General features: G+C 60.3%; 1 protein-coding gene across 3 annotated transcripts; it reads left to right on the top strand.

The window, feature by feature from the left end:
• Positions 1 to 4,111: 4,111 nt before the first annotated feature.
• On the top strand, positions 4,112 to 21,039 carry SLC6A9 (solute carrier family 6 member 9). Of its 3 annotated transcripts, XM_062497645.1 has the most exons (14): positions 4,112 to 4,733; positions 6,258 to 6,404; positions 14,729 to 14,885; positions 15,040 to 15,171; positions 16,179 to 16,431; positions 16,511 to 16,643; positions 17,063 to 17,197; positions 17,277 to 17,380; positions 17,456 to 17,693; positions 17,783 to 17,917; positions 18,207 to 18,306; positions 18,558 to 18,658; positions 18,848 to 19,018; positions 19,240 to 21,039. In XM_062497645.1, the coding sequence occupies exons 2-14, from the start codon at positions 6,375 to 6,377 to the stop codon at positions 19,450 to 19,452; spliced, it is 1,902 nt and encodes a 633-aa protein (XP_062353629.1). In that variant the 5' UTR covers positions 4,112 to 4,733; positions 6,258 to 6,374; the 3' UTR covers positions 19,453 to 21,039. The 3 variants fall into 3 exon arrangements, with proteins under 3 accessions (XP_062353629.1, XP_062353630.1, XP_062353628.1); XM_062497646.1 differs by lacking the exon at positions 6,258 to 6,404 and having other exon boundaries at positions 4,114 to 4,733; XM_062497644.1 differs by lacking the exons at positions 4,112 to 4,733; positions 6,258 to 6,404 and adding an exon at positions 10,677 to 10,775.
• The last annotated feature ends 111 nt before the right edge of the window (positions 21,040 to 21,150 follow it).

Raw genomic sequence — 21,150 nt, 5'->3', positions numbered from 1 at the left:
TATTCCATGAAGGAATTTTCCCAGGTCATTAGCAGACACGCAGACACGGGAGTGGAAAGTCCCCAGGAGCTGTGGCTGCTGGGGATGCAGCTCTCTGTGACCACAAGCAATGATGCCTGTGGCATTTCCTCCCGATGTCACTTGCCTGTGCTGGCACTCGCCCAGACTGTGGGCACTCAGTGGAAGCCTAGACAGGGTGTGAGCTGCTGGTAAAGCTTGGGGCAGGGCTGGGGGAAGGACAGTCCTTGGCAAAGCAGGGACATGGGTCCCAGGATGCAGAGGGGTGCCAGAGCAGGAGCATGGCACTGCCCTCACAGTATTGCAAACACGCCAGATCTATGCTGGGGAGCAAGGCAGCACTCATCAGGTGGCTTCAAATTGCTGGCAAATCAGGGACAATTCGGGGGGTTTGCCAAGAGCTTTGATACTATCATGGGTGCTTTGGGGCAGGAGATGACACTCTATCATAGAACAGTTCCATTCCCCATGAGTTAGAATGGATGAAGATGATACGCCAGAAAGAAAAGAAAGATGGGAAAGCTGGGAGGACAAAACACAAGCTGGTGGCTCTTCTGTGGCATTTCTGCTGCTCCTCTTGCAGCATCCTTCCTGATAATACAGGACAAGCTGTGAAATCCCCAGACTGAGCACAGCCAGACAGTGCAGGGACTTCTATCCCCATTCCTCCCATCCTGAAGGCAGAAGTTGTTCCCCACAACCTCCTACCCCAGGATACACACAACCACTGGAAGTGTCATTCCAGGAGGGGTGACTAAGGAGCCCCCAGTTTTTCATGTAGCATCCCACCATAGGGAGACCTCAAGGCCAGATCCAGACCCAGGAGGCCTGGGGCTCATGGTGCTTAGGAAGTTATTGGGACAACCCAGGGTTTATCTGAGGAAGTGGAGAGCCAACCTCCATGTCAGGCACACAGCAGGGACAGCATTAAGTCCTGCTGCATTTGTTGCACACCTGACCTCAAGGACAAGCCCCAGACCATGTCAGGACTTCAGCCACATGGGGATTATCACAAGCCTGTGCTGCAGGCCTGGTGCATGGGAAATCTTCTGCTGGTGTTGCAGCAACCAGCCCATCCCTCTTGAAGGTGCTGGGAGTTGGCATTTCCTCCCCACCCTTCACCCCTCTGGATCCTTGCCCACGTTTGGCCATGGTTTCCCAGACAACAGCACCCGTGGAGATAGGAGGGGAGAGGCAGTGCTTCCTAGGCAGTGGTGCCACCCACATGTTGACCCATGTCCCCCACGGAGATGGCACTGACGCCAGGAGGTCGCTGCACCTACCCACAGAGGAGGAAGCTTCCAGCCTCACAGATTTGAATGGCACTGGGTAGGGGTGCTGTGGCCCCACCACCATGCAAGGATTGGGGGGACATTGTGACATCTGCCAGCCTGGGGTAGGGATAGCGAGGGAGGAAAGAGATGGGTGCTCCAAGATGGGGAATGGAGGGATAATTGCAACTGGATGGGGAGAGAAGGCTGAAGGGAGCACAAGTACAGGCTGGAGCACCTCTCCTAAACCCATTTGGCACTGCAGCCTCCCACCCCACAGATCACATTTGCCCTCTGTTACTGCTGTGTCTCTGGGCACCAGGAGAGCCCAGAAAAGTTCTGACTGACATGGTAGGACCATGGGAAGAAGGTGTTTGCACTCAGGTGTCGGTTGCTAGAAGATGCTGCAGCCTCTCAGAGATTGCAGAGGAGGAATAGCCCCTTGCTAACCCACTTGGGGCTGCAGGGTGCTTCCTCCCCTTTCCCCAGCTGAGCGCACAGACAAGATGCATAGAAAGTGAGAGAGATCCTAAGAAGGATGTTTGAAAGCATGAGTTTCATTCATGGAAGTCCATCCCTTAAGAATCAAATCTGCAACTCCACAGCTGGCAGCTCGTCTCCAAAACTCAGATCCTGGGGCAGGGGTGTAGGTTGCAGCCACATTCTGGCTCTGACACAAGATGCTGGGTGTGGAATGCTGGCTTCAGGTTCTGGGTGCAGGATTTGGGCTGCAGGGTAGAGTGTGAGGCCACATGCAGCCGGGAGCGAGGGTGCTAGTGAGCAACCTGGCTCCTTGTGCAGAGCAGCCATGAGTAGGTGCTGGGAGGGTGTGGGAGGATCCAAGCATCCGCCAGTTTCACTGTTGCCTTCCCCTTCCTGTTGTGGGAGCCCTCACTCTGGCTTTACCATGCTTACAAAATGAAAGCAGTGTCAGTGCATGACTGCACTCCCATCCTGCAGCCCAGCATGCTGGTGAGACTGCTGCAGTTAGGCCGGGACAGACACACCTGGGGCACCTCTCCATCACTGCCCCAACCTCTACCCCATCCCTGTGGAGGATTTCCTTAACCAGGCAGCAACCCTCGGGGACAACAGGGATCCGGGGAGAGACAGGTAAGGGACGCTTCCCAAGTTGGCTGGAACACTGGGTGGCCAGCCCTGGGATGGTGTGCAGGGCTGTGGAGGCGGAAAGGATTCTCAGTGGGATGTGGGAAGGGCTGTGCTGTTGCTGTACTTGGGTGCTGGGCTGCAGCCCTGCCCTGCTCCCCAAAACAGCTCCTTCCTGAAGACGCAGGGTGTAGTGCCAAGGCCCCAAGGTGCAGGAACTGGAAGGGATTCAAGGAGCCGGGCAGGGTGCTGGAGAACAGGCACACATCCCAGCATGCAGGAAGCCCATTGGGATGCAGAAGGGAGGGAAGAGAGGCCTCGGCAAGAGGCCAAGCAAGGGGTGGCCCCTGGCTCACTCGTCATGCATTACTGGAAACATCTGGCTTGGGATGTGAGGGCGTGCACTGGCTGCACACACATGTGTGCACAAGCGCGTGGGTATGGGGAAACATAAACACACATATGTATTTATGAGTACATGTGTATCAGTACACGTACCTACACCTGTGTACACATGTTCACGTGTGCCCACGTACCCATAGACACACAGACACACATACACAGGCATGAATGTTTGTACTCCCATGTAGATGCCCCCAGACACATGTGCATATGAATGCAAACATGTACAACTACATGTGTACACACCCCTAATGACATGGGGATAAATGTACAGATTAGCATGCATACATGTGTGTGTACATGTATGTGCAGCAAGCACAATTGCTGCAACATGCACAGGCATGGACACACAGGTGTGTGACACACACATGTACAACAGACATCCACACAATGCACATCTGCACAACTGACAGCGACTTCACACACCTTGGCCGGAGCCTGCGGCCATCCCGCTGCCTGGGATTGCCATGGCACTGTGCCCTGGCAGTGTGCGCACACTGCGTGCGAGGGTTCCTCTGTGTGTGAAAATGCGTGTGCAGGGATGTGCGTGTGCAGAGACGCACGTGTGCCCAGCGGGAGCCTCTGTGTGACCACACACGCCATGAACGTTCACATGCGCCACATGCCTGTGCAGGCCTGCATATGCCCCTCCACATCCACATGCCTGTGGGATACCGGCCACGTTCGTGCCCGAGTGTGCCAAGCGCAGAGCGTGCCCATGCATGCCCGTGCGTGCCGTGTGTACCCGTGTGCCCACGCGTGTGCGTGTGTGCCATACGCAGCCCGTGTGTCCGCCGAACCGCGTGCGCTCTCGCCCTCCGCGGTGCTCCCGGTGCGGCGAGGCGCGGTGCGGGCGCGGTGCGGGTGCCGAGGCGGGGCGCTGGGGAGCGCGGCGAAACGGGGGGCGGAGCACGGTGGCGGGGGCGAGAGGCGGCGCCAGCCCCCACCGACCTCCAAACTTTCATTAACTCGGCAGCACCGGCGGTGGCGGCTCCGGGCCTGGTGGAGCACCGGCACTGACACCGGGCTGGACGCGGCGGAGCGGCGCCCCCGCGGGCCCACCCGGCGCGGCGAGAAGGGCCGGGCGTCGACATGGGCATGGTAAGGGGCGCGCACCTCCGCCGGCACCGGCTGCCCGGCCCGTCCAGCAGCCGTAGCAGCGCTGGGGATGGGACGGGAGGAGGAGTGGATGGGCTGCGGGGGAGGAATGAAGAGGGGACGAGGGCGGCGAGGGCCTCCGGAGCGGTGGGATCGGGGACATCGGGAGCGGCCAGCCGTCAGGATGGTGTCGGGAGCGGAAGAGCGGGATAGCGGGATGCGGGGCGGTCCCGCATCTGTTGCTCTCACGGCGCGGTGCCGGGGGAGCGCGGGGGCGCGGCGCCCAGAGCCGGACCACCGCCGCCGCACCCGGGGAGGGCGCCGGGCACCGGGGCGGCCCGGCTCGGTGACGGGCCGGGGGGGTTGGCGGTAATTTTCCACGGGCATGTGCCGGGCGGGGCGGCGGAGCAGCCACCACGTGGCGGCTGATGTAACCGGGCCCCCCCCCGCCACCGTACTGCACCGGGCGGCGGCGGCGGGGGGAGCCGGGCGGCGGGCGCTGCCCGCGGAGCCGCCGCCGGAGCCGCCCCCGCGGGACGGGAGGGGAGCATGGCTGCGGCAGGCCGGCCCGCTGCCCGCCTTCCGTGGGCACTGGGGAACCTCGGCCGCGGTTGCGGTGGGCCTGGCGGATGCTGGCGGAAGAAATGGTCTCGCAGGTGGCAGCCGCTGCACCGGTGCAAGGGACTGGGGCTCCATCCTTCAGTCGAGCATCCGTGGCCTTCTGCTGCATGCTGTGTGCTGCCTCCCCGTGCCGAGGTGTGATATCCTGTCCGGGAGCCTCTGTGGGTGCCCAGGTGTCCCCGTTTCCAGGGTGCCTGTCACCCGTGCCGGCTCTAGGTACGAGCTGCGCTTCCCTTTGGTCTGTCATGGCATCCCGCAGCTCTGGGAGAGCCACCCCGTGGCACCAGTGCTTTGCATCCTTGTCCCTGCTGGGCTGCGCTGCGGCGTCGGGCATCCTTGCATCCGTCCCATTGCCACACCGCTGCCTTCGTGCTCAGTGTTTGTCAGGCTGGGAGCCAATGCCAGCGGCATCTATGGTGCTCATGGAAGCTTATCAACACCTGGCAGACCCAGAGGGGAGTGGCAGCCGTCCGGCCCCTTGGGCACTCCCCCTTCCCAGGGCACTGGATTAGTTCCCGGTGTGAATTCAGGGCCGTGGGGTGGGCAGTTTTTGGCTGGCTGGCGGTAGGTGTGTGATGGGGAGGAGGTCTGGCCACTGAGCCTGCACCTCCCACCTTTGAGAGGTCCCTGTGTCATTCGAAGAGCCAGGCTTGTGGTAGTGATGATCTCTCTGCTCGCCTGGAAATGCAGGCAGTGCTGAGGAAGGCATTGGCAGTGGGGTGCAGTATCTGTGGTATCTGCTGGCAGCAGCCTGTCTGTGCTGGAGGGGCTGGGGGCTCACACCACAGCCCCTGGATTCCTGCCCCTTATCTACACTGCCCATGTTCCTTCCTTATGTCTTAAGGTCTTCTGCTGATTGCTTCAGAGTCATGGCAGCCTGGGGATAAGCCCTGGAGTGTTTGACTGCTGCTGGTGGTGGTTGGGGACCCTCGGTGCAGGTCAGGGGTCCTTCTTCAGCCAGCAAGGGTACTGAGTACTGGTGTAGGATCTGCAAACACCAGCGCTTGTTGCACAGATAATCAAACTGGTGTTTTGCAAGAGCTGTCCCTTCCAGTGAGGTCAGGCCACAGTGTTCCCCTGGGGCCTCCAGCAGCCCCAGGCTGGGGCAGGGGTGAGGGCCAGGGAGACAGATGCCCATGCCTGTGCACTGTCCAGCAGCACCTGGCACCCGGCAGAGCCCAGCAGCTCGGCCCCCCTGCGCTGCACGTGCATGCGATGCACCGGGGCAGAAGGCAATCGTTTCCCATCTGTGTCCTGCGCGGCAGCTGAGCCCTGCCCTGGCCCCGCTCAGCGCCCAGTCCCAGCGCTGTCGTGTGCTGCAGCCACTTCAGCTTCATCTCTCGCTGGGGGAGAGCTCAAGGGGCCCCTGCTCCTGCCCACGGCCCCTGACGCCCACCTGCCGGGGGGCCAGCAGCCAGCTGTCCGCAAGGTCGTCTGTCCGCACCGGGTAAATCTTTAACTGCTTCTTGGGAAACACCTGGGAGTTGCCGCTCGTGTGGGTGCCAGGGGGTTCAGAGACACTGCAGGGGCTGGGAGCCAGCAAGAAGAGACCCCACCACCAGCCCACCCAGCCGCAGGCCCTGTGTCCTCCACCAAGAGTCCTGCTATCCAGTAGGCAGGTAGAGGGGAGCTACTTGCCTGGCACAACCTCCCAGTTCCTGGAGGGAGGGGGAGACTGAGGTGGGGAGGTGCCCACCCCTCCAGTGACATCTCTCTTGGTGTCTTCTCCCCTCTGCCCAGCTTGCTCTGACGGTGGATTGAAGGACACTAGTGCTGGTGCCGCAGCCAGCGTGACAGAGAGCGGGCAGGCAAGGGATCCTGCACTGGGCAGCCGGCACTGTGCTCCAGCCTCCAGGAATGGCCGATAAGTGCAGCGAGGGGCTGCTGGTAAGTGCAGGGGTGTGGGGAGCGGGCTGGTGTGTGCCACTGCCTCAGGGACACAGAGAACCTGGCACAGGGAGCAAGACCCTGGGGCTCCTGTAGGACTTGGTGTGTCCTCCCAGAACCTCCAGTTGGGGTTGTGGCACCATAGTGCTCTCCCAGCATGACGAGTTTTGGGCTGATGGTCTCTCTCCATGAGCCTGTTGCCTGCGGGGCTCTTCGGGTGTGGTGTCTCATTGTGCCTGGAGATGCTATCACCTTTTTTCAGGCTCTCTGCCCAGCCTTATCACCCACCCCAGCTCTGCAGGCAGGCAACTCTACAGCCTGCTGTCAGCAAAGGGTGCAGGTGTTCCTCCAAGCCAGGTGCCCCCAGAGGGGTTATAGATTGTGGGTGCTTCTCCTTGCCTTTACCCAGTGGGCTCTGTGAGCCTGGGCTGGTAGGATGGTGCACTGGAAGAAGACGGTTTCTCTGAGCCCCAGTGTAGTGCCTGACCTTCCATCCTCATGAGTGGTGTGTTGCAGGGTCCTGTGAGCTGCTGTGCACTTGCCTGTGCTGGGGTGGTTTTGGTGTTCTGGGCAGATGTGGGATATGCCCACTGCATCTCTCTGTAGGAAGGCTGCGATGGACTCATGCTTGTGGCAACTCAGGTTCCTGTGACAGGCTGCGGTGCTGCCTTGGGCAGGTGAGCCCCCAGGCTGGGCTTGGCTTCTTTCCTTTTTCCCAAAGGAAAGGAGCTGAATGCTGAGATTGACATGGTCACCAGGCCCTCCCCTTCCCGGGGGGCTTCCTGAAATAGCTGCACACTCCAGCTGGAGGGCTGGGATCCAGGGTTTGCCTGGGAAGCCAAGAGCCAGGGGAGCGGCATGCTCCAGCAAGTGCTTCCAGCGCTCCTGCATGCACACAGTTCCCCTGCTTGTGTGTCCCAACATGGCCCCGCCGGCTGTGCCAGCAGCAGGGAGCCCAGGGCCCATCCTGCCCCCAATAGAGAAGGGTTTGGGGCAGCTGGTGGGGTAGGAAGGCAGATTTCTTCTGGAGAAGCCCTGGGCTGGTAGCACGGAGGTGCTGAGGATGTATCAGGGCACAGTCAGGGGTCTGTTGTGGGGACACATTTCTGCACATGGCGCTTGCTGTGACTCCATGTCATTGATGTTTTCTTGCTATGACCAGAGCAGTCAGCATCACTCTGGGGAGAGGGCTGAGCCTGACACCCATGTCAGGGAGCCAAACATTGGAGTACCCACCCACTCCCTATAAATCTTTAACCCGCTTCTCAGAAATACCTGACCAGCCCATCCCAGGGCCAGGGTGTCAGGTGCAACAGGGTCTGACATATGCTGTGTTGGCCACCCTGGCTCAGACCTCTTCCTGGCCCTCCCTTGTTTGCAGTGTGCAAGGATACCTCTGCACAGGATGTTGCTGCTATGGGGTCTGTGGGGAGAAGGGTAGATCACTGTGAGAGCTTCCCTGCTCCTGAAGCATCCCAATTCCAGCATCCTATGAGCCCCAGGAGGAGCTGCCATGGGCCAGGTTCTGACTATTGAGCTGCCTGAGTCCCTGGGAAAGGAACATAGTCTCCTTGGCCTGCCTCCAGGGCCCTGCCAGTAACCTCGTAAAGTTTGGTCCCTGACTGTGCTCTCACCCATGCCTGCAGGTGCAGCTCCTACCCCCACCATCCCAAGTGCAGCCGGGCTCTCACTGTGCAACTCCTCCTGAGCGTTGTGTGCAGTGCCTGTGGCTGGACAAGTTTACAGTGCCTGCTGTGCCCCACCTGGGGAGGGACAGGGGTGATGGGAGGCAGCAGGTGGGTGATGTGTTGCTGTGCCTCAGTTTCCTCACCTGTCACCTGGGGCCTGGAGAACAAGGATGATGTGTACTGCTTGTGCAAGTTCTGTGTTTTTGGGAGGCAGGTGGGAGGGGTTGTGCCCACCCTACTTCTCCCAAGCCCCAGAAATGCTCTGACTGTGGATACCCAGCAGTGTGGGACAGCTCCAAGGGCTGGATCAGTCCCTGTGCAGCTGGGAAGATGGGATCCCTGTGAGCCACAGGGGAGGGTCTGACTGCCTCTCCCTCCCAGGCCTTTAAGAATATTTTGTTTTGTTGCCTTTCGGGTGCTTTGTTCAGGCTCCAACATTGCCAGTGGCTCCTGACTCCCAGGGCTGCCTTGCTGGCACAGCCAGGCAGTTTTTGGCTGCAGCTTGCCAGCTCAGGTAGGTTCCTGGTGTCACCCAAGACCACCCTGACTACACACTGGGGTGCTGCTCTTGCTACAGTGCAGGGGGGGTAAGGGCTGGGGGGTCCCTGCCTGTTCCAGACACCCCCAGCAGTGCAGTGCCACTGACCAGTGGCAGGAGCTGCGGAAGTGGCTTTTGGCTGCGGGAGCCCTTCCCGGAATACCAAGGGGCAGTGATGGGGGGGCTGGCGGGGGATTTTTCTGCCTGAACGCCCCGGGAGAATCATGTCTGCCATGGTAGAATGGGGCCGGAGAAAGGCAGCCCTGTCAGGAAGCACTCAGCTAGGCACTGGGACAGGTCCCTGGGCATTATTCCTACCCCAGTCACCCTGCAGCCCTGTCAGTGGGCTGGAAGACCTGTGGGCCACCCCCCATGCATGCATCGCCCCTGTATCTCTAGTTCAGCCCGAGCACCGCCAGCCGTGGTCAACCCCAATCAGACTGGGGACCAGAATGCCAGGGTAGGTGAGGGTCCTGCTGAGGGCTCTTTGTTTCCAGCAGTGTGCCTCCGTGCAGCTGGCTGTCCCTTCTGTCTGCTGGCTGGGCTGCCAGGGAAGCAGTGCTTTGCTCCCACAGGGCAAGGCTGGCACATCCCCAGGACAGGGCGGTGGGTCATGCTGTGCTGTTCTCAGGCTGCTCTAGGGGGCAGGGGGTGCAATGTGCCCAGGGCAAGACATGGTGGCGGCACACAGGTGGCCCAGGCAAAGTGTTGCAGCTGAACTGGGTCATGGAGGGATGCCCACAAGGTGCCCACACATCTTGCAGGGTGTATGGGCAGAGCTGCCTGGCTGCATGTAGGGCAGGACTGGGCTGGAGTCACTGGGGCTGTCACAGCATAGGGTGGCTCTTGGCTTGCATGTCTTGGGGGGCACAGTTGGATGCTGCCATCCCATGGATGGGATATATCCCGAGCTACTGGGTGGCTGGTGCAGGAGGGGACCCGAACAAGCACTGGGTGCTGGTACGTGGGAGGTTGAGTGCCCACCCCGCACACGTGTGCTGTTCACGTGTGTGCCCACAGCCACTGCTGCCCAGACCCCAGATGGTCGCCCGAAAGCGCCGGCCCTCGGTGCACCATCATGCATTGCTGGCACATTGGCCACACTCCCCTGCCGGGACACGGGGTTTGGAGCAGCTGGGGCACCCTGAGCTTGGCTGCAGGGCACCCTCTGCCTGGCCTCCTGTGGGACACAGCACCCCACCAGGGTCCCACCTTGCGCTGGCAGAGGGGTGAGCAGGGAAGCTGTGGGGTGCTTGGGCAGTGAAGGGGTCATGGCACAGCCCTCCTGCCAGCCAGATGGTCCCCCTCGGGGCAGTGACCTTGTAAGGGTTGCCATGGAGGCTCCATGATGTCACCAATGGTATGACGTTGAGTGAAGTAGCATGGTACCAGGCTGGGGATGGTGCCAGCAGAAAGGCTTCTCCCTGTGCCCCTATCCCCAAGCAGGGCCATGCCCTGTTCCTGCAACCCTCGAATGCCCACGGTTGGTATTGGGCATGCAGGGCCAAGCTGCTGTGTGGATGATGGACACAGGGGCAGGAATGCATGTGTGGGGCTCGGCATGTTGAGGCATGGAAATAGGGGGCTCTGAGGGAATGTCATCTTCTGCTATGCTCCAAGAGCAGCTCCTGGCCCCGACCAGACGGGCAGCGGTGCCCGCAGGGAGGGCAGCGCTGCCCACTGGAGCGTGCAGGGCTGTGAGCAGCTGGACCCCGCTAATGAGGCCTCATTAAGTGGGACAGGGCTGAGCCCGCTGTGCAGTCTGCTCTTCCTTGCCCTGCCTACACGAGCTAGGGAGGGCACCTGGCTCGTGGGGGTACAGCTTGTGGGGGGCAGCAGAGGCACGGCAGTGCCTGCAGGGTGGGCCAGGCAGGCATGGTGCCAGGGCAGGTGGCATGGTGGGGTGCCGGTGCTTCATCGGGGCGGGTGACAGGGGGCCGAGCCTGGCTGGGAGGCAAGTGGGGAGCAGTGCCAAGCGCTGGAGGCAGCGGGCGGGGGAAGGCGGGAGGGCGGGCGGCTGCTGCTGCGCCGGAGCCCGAGGTGCCAATGAAGCTGGGGACTCACAGAGCCGTCCAGCCTGGGCCCCCGGATGGCAGCTGCGAGCAGCCAGGCCCCCTCGGACCCTCTCAGCAGGTCAGTGGGCAGGTGAGAGCAGGGTTTGGGGGGCAGAGTGGGGGGCGGGCCAAGCGGAATGGCCAAAGCCCATGCCAGTGCTGTTCCCCCGCCACTCATGGGTCTCCAAAACCCTTTGTACTGTCTTTGGGGTGGTGGCTCTGCAGGGCTGAGCTGCAGCTGTAGATTTGTGCCATGGCATGCTGGAGAGGTACCCCTAAGCCCCACAGCCTTTGATGTGAGGTGCTCCAGGGAGGGAGGGCAGAGCATGGCACCAAACCACTCCATGGCCGCTGTTGTGTTGGGAGCCAGTAGTGATTGCCTAACAGTTGCATGTTTGAAATCTACTGATTTTGCAGAAAAGGTGCACAGCACTTGGGTTGCAGCTCAGTGCTGCAGGGGCAGAGTATAGCAAAGATCCTCCTTCTCCCCCCTCCCCTCTTCCCTTTCATGGTATGAATGTCGAAGTTTGCCCTGGCCCTCCTATGGCACCTCATGGCAGTGTCTTGTAGAACATGCTTAGGGCTGTCACTGGGGCTGGACAGCCTTCTGCAGTGAGGAGTGGTGAACGCTGTGTAATACTCCTGAGAGGCCCTGGGGTTTGGGCATGCCCCTCATCACTGCATTACCCCAGCTCTGGGACTGTCCCCAGCACCATGCCAGATGCCTCTTCTCCCACAAGAGGCCTCTGCTACACCGAGATGGGGGCAAACATGGGGCTGGACACCAAAGAGAGATGGTAGGGAGAGTTAGGACGTGCTGGATAGGCTGACAGAGTCAGGATGCACAGAGCACAGCAACCCCTGCTGCAGGGATAACACTTGTGAATTCATTGCCCCATGTACCAAGGATGAGGAGTGCAGGGCCTGATTATAGGGCCCCCAGCACCCAGGATCAGTAGAGTCAGCAAGGGCACCCAGGACATCCCCTCTTTAAGTGACCCCTTCCCTCCATCCCTTGGGACCCCCACCTCAGGCTGGGGTTCATGTGCTCCAACATCCTGCACCCCACTTCCTTGCTCTGGAAGAGCCACTGTTGTGGCAAATGATGTAATTAGCATATTTTTGTATCTTCAGCAGCACCTGCCTAAAACAGCCATGAGTTTATTGCCATGGCAATGAGCAATGACATCAGGCTGATGACATCAGGGGTACTGGTACCCTCTGCTGGCATTGCAGGAGCAGCCTTGACAGCCCCCGAGTTGGAGATTGGGTGGAGAAATTGGGGGTCCCCCACTGGTTCATGGGGGCTGGATAAGGTTTGTACCCCACAGAGTGCTTCTGCTGGGTCAGCATACCCCCATGTGGACAGTTTGAAGGGGGAAAAAAGAGGAGGGGGTTTATGCTGGAGATGCCTCCCATGAGGACATCCCCTTCCAGTATCGACCCTGTCACCATCACAAGCTTACCAGCCATAAATCAGGGCCCCTTAGGGAAGTGGGGCGCATCCGGGCACCCCAGCCAAGCTGTCATTGTGTGAGGCGATGCTGCTTAGCATGAGAAAGACTTTGGTGCCAGGCAGGGTGATGGATGATCCTGCCTGCTTTGCTGGGCTGGGCAAGTTTTGGCCGTGGTGTGTGGGGGGGTTCCCTTAGGAAGGGAGAGGAAGGATGCCCTGGGCACCCCGAACATCCCCTTTTGGAACTTCCCTTCTGGAGACATTTGGGGTGCCTGTGTCATCCTTCCTCCTCTATGATGTTATCACCCAAGCCAGGCATCCTTTCAAGCTGCATTGGATTACATGCATGGAAAATTTGGGGCCTGGGAGCAGGACCTGGTCCCCCCAGAGACTGCACTGTTGCTGGGTGGCAGCTCGCCCTTTGTGTTCCAGCCATGTCTCCTTCCCACAGCAGGGAAAGGGGGGAATTTCATCTTCCCAGATGTCTGGGTTCTCTCTATCCACCCCCTTTTTACCATGTGGGGTTAGGAGGGTGGTTAATGAGTGTAAAGGACAGGGTGACCTTCCTAAATCTGGGGGGATGGGGGGTGGTAACGAGCTGATGGGTGAGCATGAAAATGTTTGCGCACGTGTGCTCACTTGTGCATGCATGGACACACATGTGGCCGTCCCCTTACTGGGGACAAGTCCACCAAAGCCCAATACTGCATGAAAGGAGGAGGGAGCGGCACAGGCCTGGTGGTCTCATCGCACTGGTTCCAAGCGACTCAAATTTGGGGTGCTCCATGATGCTTGGGAGTGAAGCCAGGGTCGCCTGAGCAGAGCGATGGCTGGGAATAGGGATGAGGTCCCCTGTGGGCACCAGGGCTCCTGGCTGAGCCGGAGCCATACAGTGTATCTGGTCCTCTCACCAGAGCCTTTGTCAGGGAGGCTGGAGCATTGCCCCACTCCTGCTGGCTGTGATGCTCATTAGGAGCCTTGTTAGTGTGAGCAGCTTAATCAAGAGCTTCCCGACTGGATCAGTCTGCTCGAGTGGGCAGTGTGCCCTGGTATGGGGACACTGCCAGTGTCCTGTCCCCCGCTTTAGGGACCGCTAAGTCCTGTTCTTGCACAGCACCCCACAAGAAGAACCTCTTTTGGGAGGGAGATTCCCCAGCACCCGCAGCTGCTGTGAGCTTGTTTCCGATGGACCCTCAGTTCACAGGGTCAGGTGGGGGCACTCCTATGTCCCGGCTGGGCATGACAGCGCATTGCCCCTGCAGCCCTGCCCAAAGTGCCCTCTGATCCCCCTCGCCCCTGTCCTGCAGCCCTGCTCCCCTGCAGCCCCCCCGTAGCCCGCGGCGCGTGCGGGCCCCACTCGCAGCAGATGGCTTTGTTTGGCAGCGCGGTGCTGGAGTCGCTGGGCATCACGTCCCGGCTGTGCCGGCCCTAATCAAATGATACGGTTAGGTGCACTGCGCCTGCTGCCTGCGCCCCGCCGGCGTGAGCAGATCCAAAGTGACGGCTCCCATTTGTGGCCCACTCACTGCCGGCGTCAGCCATTGTGGGGGGCACATGGAGAATGGGCCATGAGGTGGGCATGGTCACTGGGGTGTCCATGGTGGTGAGACCAGCACTGTGGAGTTCCAACAGCTCCCTGTGCTGCTCCTGTAGGAGCATGGGTGCTGTGGGATTATGGACTGGCAACCAGCACCCTCACCCCATGCACCCATCCATCATCTGGGCTCAGGTGGGGAGGGGAGGGCTTGGGGCACCCCTGTACTGTGAAATGCCATCTACCCTCAGCCTAACCAGCCAGAACTCCACAGCATCCATGCAGGACATTAGTATGACCCTAGGGTTGTGCTCGGACAGCTATTGGGTGATGGGTTCCATCCCTGCTGGGGTGACAGGCACTTATTTCTTTTGTTGTTGTCCGCCTTGGTGTGAGCTCACATTGTGTGACATTCTGCACAAAGCACCCTTTCTTGACCCCTTCTGCCTCCCTGCTCCCCCAGCCTCCTGCAGTGAGACAGCTGGGCAATGGGGCTGTCCACACCAGGAACCCACTGCATGGGACCCCCTGTGAACTGCCCCAAGCATGGTGCCCTTGCTTAGTGCTGAGCTGGTGGTGGGACCCAGGCTGATGCAGTGTGCTTTTCCTCGGGGGGGTACCCAGGCCCCTGCCAGCTCTAGTCACTGCACCTCATTTCCCATCAAGAGGGGCTTCTGCTTCAACCTAGGGGTTCCACAATTTCCCCCCCACCGTCATGGGCAGTAGCCACCCAGCAGGACCTCTCTTGCTGGGCACAAGGAGGGGGGGCATGAGAACAGAGGCCCCTTTGTGCTTTGGCGCCTGGACCTGCTTTGTATGAGTTGCAGGCTCTCCCTTTGCTGCAGCCGGGCTCTGGGCAGAGCCATTCATGGGGGGGGGGGGGGGGGGGGGCGACACTGCTGCCCTCCCCCTCCTTGGCACTGCCTGTGTGTGGCGGGGGGTGGGATGGGGAGGGATGCCGGGGACCTCCCAGCCCTGCTCGGTGGCTGTCACCCTTCCAATGGGGCCAGCAGGGGGGTCCCCAGTTGACACATCCCACGGCATCTCTCTGCAGAACGGCGCCGTTCCCGGGGAGCAGGGCAAGCAGGAGAAGAGCGTCAAGCGTGGCAACTGGGGCAACCAGATCGAGTTTGTGCTGACCAGCGTGGGCTATGCCGTGGGCCTAGGCAACGTCTGGCGCTTCCCATACCTCTGCTACCGCAATGGGGGAGGTGGGTGTCAGGAGGCCAGGGGAGTGGGGTTCCTCTGGGTAGGTGTGGGGGTGTGCACAGCCCTGCATGGTATTTCTTGGGGTGGTGCAGGGCATGGGAAGCACAGCCATGCCTGGGGTTACTGTTCACTCATCCTCTGGTTCCTGCTCACCAGGTGCCTTCATGTTCCCCTACTTCATCATGCTCGTGTTCTGCGGCATCCCCCTCTTCTTCATGGAGCTCTCCTTTGGGCAGTTCGCCAGCCAAGGCTGCCTTGGTGTCTGGAGGGTCAGCCCCATGTTCAAAGGTAAGGAGCTGCCTGTCTGTACTGGCACAGGCCAGTATGGGACACCTGCTGTCACAGTGCCCGCCAGCTGCTGTGACCCTCACACACTATGGGGTGCATGCACACCTCTGGCACATCACATGGCCTGGTGCAGGCACCTGCAGCTCATGCAGTCCTGCAGATGCATGCCCTGCACACAGATCATGGTCTATGTTGCACTGGTCCCCTGTGCACATGCCCACCCTGACTACGCTGCCCTGCACAGCCTGCCTTGCATCCCTTGCACGCATTACACGTGTCCCTGCACAACCCCCAGCCTGCGCTGGCATCCACTGCAGGCATTACACACACATCCCTGCGTATGCCACACGTGTCCCCAGCACATCACTCCTGCAGAGGCCACTCAGGTCCCCTGAACACTCTGTGGCACGTCCATGCAGTTGTCTTCCCAGACCATAGGTAGCAGGTGCTGTGCCTATGTACTGGACCCTGCTCCAGGTGCATCTCCTGGCTTGCTGGTATGCTCCTATGCTGCTGGCTCCCCTGGCCCACACCTGCAGGCTGCCTGCCAGGTGACATGCCCACAGACTCGTACCTGAGTGCAAGCACACGCTCTTGTGTGTTCTGCATAGTGGCATGCTAAAGCCTGGGCTGCGCTTCCCTGTGCTCATGTGGCCTGTCACATGCCACCAGATAACTGCAGGCCTAAAATTACTATAGCCAGGAGTGACCCCCACCCAGTTGTTCTCTTAGGCTGCAGACCCCAAGGGTTTGCCTGCAGTTTGTGTGCATTGCCATGTGTCCCAGGGGACCCTTAGCACCACTAGGCTTGTTTGGAGGTAGAGGATCCTATGCACAGTGCTCCTCACACCCGTGCCAAAGCCAGGCGCTGAGCTGCAGCATGGCTGCAGGGCTGCTGACAGCATCGCATGCAGCCCACCCCTCCCATGCCACATCTGGTGCCGTGCGCCGTGCCTGTGCTGTGCCACCGCACCCTGCCGCTCACCCCTCCCCGGTGCTGTTCCCAGGCGTGGGCTACGGGATGATGGTGGTGTCCACATACATCGGGATCTACTACAACGTGGTGATCTGTATTGCCTTCTACTACTTCTTTGTGTCCATGACGCCCGTGCTGCCCTGGACGTACTGCAGCAACCCCTGGAACACGCCTGACTGCGTAGGGGTGCTGGATGGGAACCTCTCCAGCCATGCTGCCCTCAACATCACCCAGCTCCTCAACACCACCCAGAAACGCACCAGCCCCAGCGAGGAGTACTGGAGGTACCAGGGCCTGGGATCAGGGATGGGGGAGGTGATGATGGTTGGGCCCCACTGACACTGCTGCCCCCTCCGCATACAGGAGGTATGTGCTGAACCTGTCAGATGATATCGGGAACCTGGGCGAGGTGCGGCTGCCCCTCCTGGGCTGCCTTGGTGTCTCCTGGGTCGTTGTCTTCCTCTGCCTCATCAAGGGCGTGAAATCCTCGGGGAAGGTACCTGTGTGTTCCCTCTCCAGGCCCCTCCCTGTGGGTGTGGACATGCCTTCAGGATAGATGGCCCTGTCTCCTCTAGGCGTAGTGCCCCCCTACTGGGAACCAACCTCCACTTGTGAACTTGTCCCCATCCCTTCTGGGTGCAGCTCCTCCTCTTTTAGCACTGTCCCTGCCCTCTGCGTATGCTCCTCCCACTCTGGAAAAGGTGACACCCCTGGGGCCTGGGCACATCCCTTCTGGACACAGTTCCTCCCATGTGGCCATGGTCCCACCTCCTTGCCGAATAGTCCCTTCTCTGGACCATATCCTCTCCTGGTCTGTCACTCCACACTCTGGACCATAACTCCAGCCCATAAACACACCTGCCTGTGTCCCCACCCCTGCCCTCGTCCCCACCTCACTGAGGTGCTGCCCCACAGGTGGTGTATTTCACGGCCACCTTCCCGTATGTGGTGCTCACCATCCTCTTTGTGCGCGGCATCACGCTGGAGGGGGCTGTCACTGGCATCATGTACTACCTAACACCCCAGTGGGACAAGATCCTCAATGCCAAGGTGAGCAGGGATGAAGGGTGGTGGGCAACCAGGGCTAAGCGGGGCTGGGGACACAGCATTGACCATCCTACTGTCACAGGTGTGGGGTGATGCGGCCTCACAGATCTTCTACTCGCTGGGCTGTGCCTGGGGTGGGCTCATCACCATGGCCTCCTACAACAAGTTCAACAACAACTGCTACCGGTGAGTGCAGCCACAGTCCCCCAGCCCTGCCGCTGTCCTCGTGTCCACTGCCAGCCTTGACTCCTCTTCCCATAGGGACAGCATTATCATCAGCATCACCAACTGTGCTACCAGCGTCTATGCTGGCTTCGTCATCTTCTCCATCCTGGGCTTCATGGCCAATCACCTGGGTGTGGATGTCTCCAAGGTGGCTGACCACGGCCCGGGCCTGGCCTTTGTCGCCTACCCTGAGGCCCTCACCTTGCTCCCTATCTCGCCACTATGGTCTATTCTCTTCTTCTTTATGCTCATCCTCCTGGGGCTGGGTACACAGGTAGGTCATGGTGGGGACCAGCATGTTCAAATGGGGTGGCATGGTGGGGCCAAGGTGGTGACATGCCGCCCCCTCTGCCCCATACGTAGTTCTGCCTGCTGGAGACTCTGGTCACGGCCATTGTGGATGAGGTGGGCAACGAGTGGATCATCCGCAAAAAAACCTTTGTGACGCTGGGAGTGGCTGTGGCTGGCTTCCTGCTGGGTGTCCCACTCACCACACAGGTAGGTGACTACGGGGTGCCATTGCCATGGCTACCTTCATCAGCCACATCCACTTCATTGCCACTGTGATGGTAGTGACAGCCAGAGCCTAGTCTTGCCAGGCAAACATTGGTGATGGTACCTAGAATTAAGTGTCTCTGTGCTGACTCTGGCATCAGGCATTGCTGTGCCAGCTGTGGTGGTGATACTCGAGCTGTGTGTTGCCAGCACAGTCAGCATGGCTGTGCTGTTGCCCTGCCAGCAGTGGTGCTACCACAGGGGCAGCTGTGCCAATGTGTTTGTCTTCCAGGCGGGCATCTACTGGCTCCTGCTGATGGACAACTACGCTGCCAGCTTCTCCCTGGTGGTCATCTCCTGCATCATGTGCGTGGCCATCATGTACATCTATGGTAAGTCCAGCTGCCTGCAGCCAATCTGCCAGTCAGCCAATGGGGAAGGGTTTTCCCAACATCTCTCCAGTCAGCAGTTTGCTCTGTGCTGCATGGGGAGGCTGCTGCCCAATCGGGAGCTGCAGCCTGGGGCGGCTTGTGGGTCCTGCCATGGTGGTGCTGGGGCTGGGGTGGGTGGTTTTGGATATTCTGGACCTGAGCTGAGGGGGATCAGGTCAGCACCAGGGCTGATGGTCAACTTTTCTCCCCAGGGCACCGCAACTACTTCAAGGACATTGAGATGATGTTGGGTTTTCCTCCTCCACTCTTCTTCCAGATCTGCTGGCGCTTCATCTCACCTGCCATCATATTTGTGAGCATCACAACCATGGGGCATTGGGCTGTGGGAGGAGGGGTTGAGGAGCTCACCTAGGCATGGAACTCCCTGAAAAGGAGAGTGCTGGGCTCAGGAGAGCAGCAATAGGGCAGAGCGGGGAAGTTGTTGGGGGTACTGAGCAAGCTGCCTGCTCCCCACTGGCTGATCCTGCCTATCCCTTCCCAGTTCATCCTGGTCTTCACAGTGATCCAGTACCGACCCATCTCCTACAATGAGTATGTCTACCCTACCTGGGCTATCAGCATCGGCTTCCTCATGGCGCTCTCTTCCGTCATCTGCATCCCCATCTACGCCATCTACAAAGTGTGCCGTTCTGAGGGGGACACACTGCTTGAGGTAGGTGGCCAAGGGCTACACCCCTTTGTGTATGTCCCACCTGGGGCTGCTATCAAGGCTGTCCCTGACCTCACTGGAGCTGTCAGCAGTGGCTGCGAGCAGGCAGCATGCATTGGGCACCATGTGTCGGTACACCCTTAGAAGCTGCTGGCATGTTAGTGCAGACTGGGGCAGGGGAGCATGGTGGGTGCTAATGTTGTCTCTATCCTCTCCCTTTCTAGCGCTTGAAAAATGCTACCAAGGCAAGCAAGGACTGGGGCCCAGCGCTGCCAGAGCACCGCAGTGGGCGCTATGCCCCAGTGTTCAGCCCTTCAACTGAGTCCCACCTGGAGGTGCAGCCCCTGCAGCCAGAGAAGGGCCAGAATGAAGCAGCGGCTGCATCCCCCGTGCAGGGCAGCAATGGCTCAGCCCACAGCCAGGACTCCAGACTGTGACCCCCCACAATCCCCGCACCCCCTCTAACCCCTCTTGCACCTTCCGCTGGCGGAGCCTGGCTCCGGGCCGCACTGGACCACGGGGGCTCTCAGCACCCATCCCCGAGACCCCCCCCACCTCCTCGCCGGTTAACCCCTCCCGTCCCTGCCCCCGTGGCGTTTGTTAACCCTCGTGTTTACGGTAACCTTTGTGCTCGACGCTGGGACAAGAGAGGAGGGGGCACAGCCCCGGGAGGGCCGGGAGCCAGAGGCACTTTGCAGGGGCCTTGACCTGGAGGTATGCACAGGATGGGGGGCTGGGATGCTCCCAGGCTCCCACCCCCCCTTCCCTAAGCCAGGCAGCCTGCCCTGCCATGGGGCACCCTCCTGACCTTCCCATGGGGGAGGACATGGGGTGGGACCAGGGTTGGGCATGCCAGGATTGCCCACGGCCTGTATGTGCACAAGGCTATCATGGCAGGCGTTGGCACTGCAGGGACCCCCAGCCTGGGTGCGCACTCACTGTGGCTCAGAGCGTACTGGGTCTCACAGGTGGTCACACTCAGGGCTGCTGCCAGGCACCAAGCCAGCACAGGGAGATGGGGGGGCAAGCATGTTGTTTGCACCAGCAGGGGGATCTGACGGCACAAGACACAAGCACTTAGAGCACACGTGTGTACACATGTGTGTCCCTCACAGACACAGGATGAGCACAGATGTGGCGTACATGGGCATGCACATATGCACGGTGCGCTGGGGCTGTGCAGGCAGTGAGCTGGGATACTCCCCTCCATTCACCCCTCCACCCTTTGGCCCCACTGGGGTCTGTGGGTGCCCTTCTGGGTGGCCAGGCATCGCCTACAAAGCTGGGCACAGCCACAAGCAGCATGGGCACAGCCTAATGCTGCTGCCTGCCCCATAGTGGGGCAGAAGGCTGGGGAGCACTTAAGCCTGGCCGGGGGGTAACCAGACAGGGATGAGGTCCAGCTGTCCATGGCAGCCCCAGCACTGGCAGGGGAGGACCCTCCATGGTGCTAAGGGGGAGCAGGATGGACTGGCCTCCCCCAGCTGCTGCTTAGCAAGAGGTACCAGCGGAGACATGAAAGGCTGCACCAGCCCACTTGCTCCGAGCCATCTGGGGATGCTCAGTCCCCAACCAGTATTAGTGGAACAGGATGCACTGGCAAAGGCTGGGTGGTTTTAAATCTGTCTTCCAGCTCCAGCCAAAGGGCTTGGAGCTCTTGATTTGGGGTGGATGGAATAAGACCCTTCCTACCCCACTTGCTCCCCTCTCAGCCAGCACCCTGTTCTCCCTATGTTGCAGCCCCAAAGCTGGCACAGGGACATGGCACAGCTTGGCACAGTGGTGGGCGGTGAGCCCCAGCAGGATGTTCCAGCTCCCCGTCCCGAGCCCCCCGTCGTGCCGCGGCGAGGGGCGCAGGTTCCCGCATGGTGCCCGTGCCCTGCCCCTCGAGTCACGCCGCTACTCTTCACCTCTAATTGTTAGCAATAACGCGCGCGTCCCTGGGCAGCGCTGCCTGTGCCAGTGTCTCTCCTGGTGTAGAGTTCTAAAGTATCCTAGATTTTAATGAGATTTATATTCCTGAGGCTGTGTCCCACTGTGGCCTTCTTTGGGAACCATGTGGGAGGAGGAAGGCGTTGAAGAGTGGGGGCCCACACTTACTGGGTGCAGCTCTTTTCACCTCTGATGCCAGGTAT

This window comes from Cinclus cinclus, chromosome 8 (genome assembly GCF_963662255.1).
Source record: "Cinclus cinclus chromosome 8, bCinCin1.1, whole genome shotgun sequence".
Classification (NCBI taxonomy): domain Eukaryota; kingdom Metazoa; phylum Chordata; class Aves; order Passeriformes; family Cinclidae; genus Cinclus; species Cinclus cinclus.
This window is presented reverse-complemented; position numbering and strand designations above follow the sequence as displayed.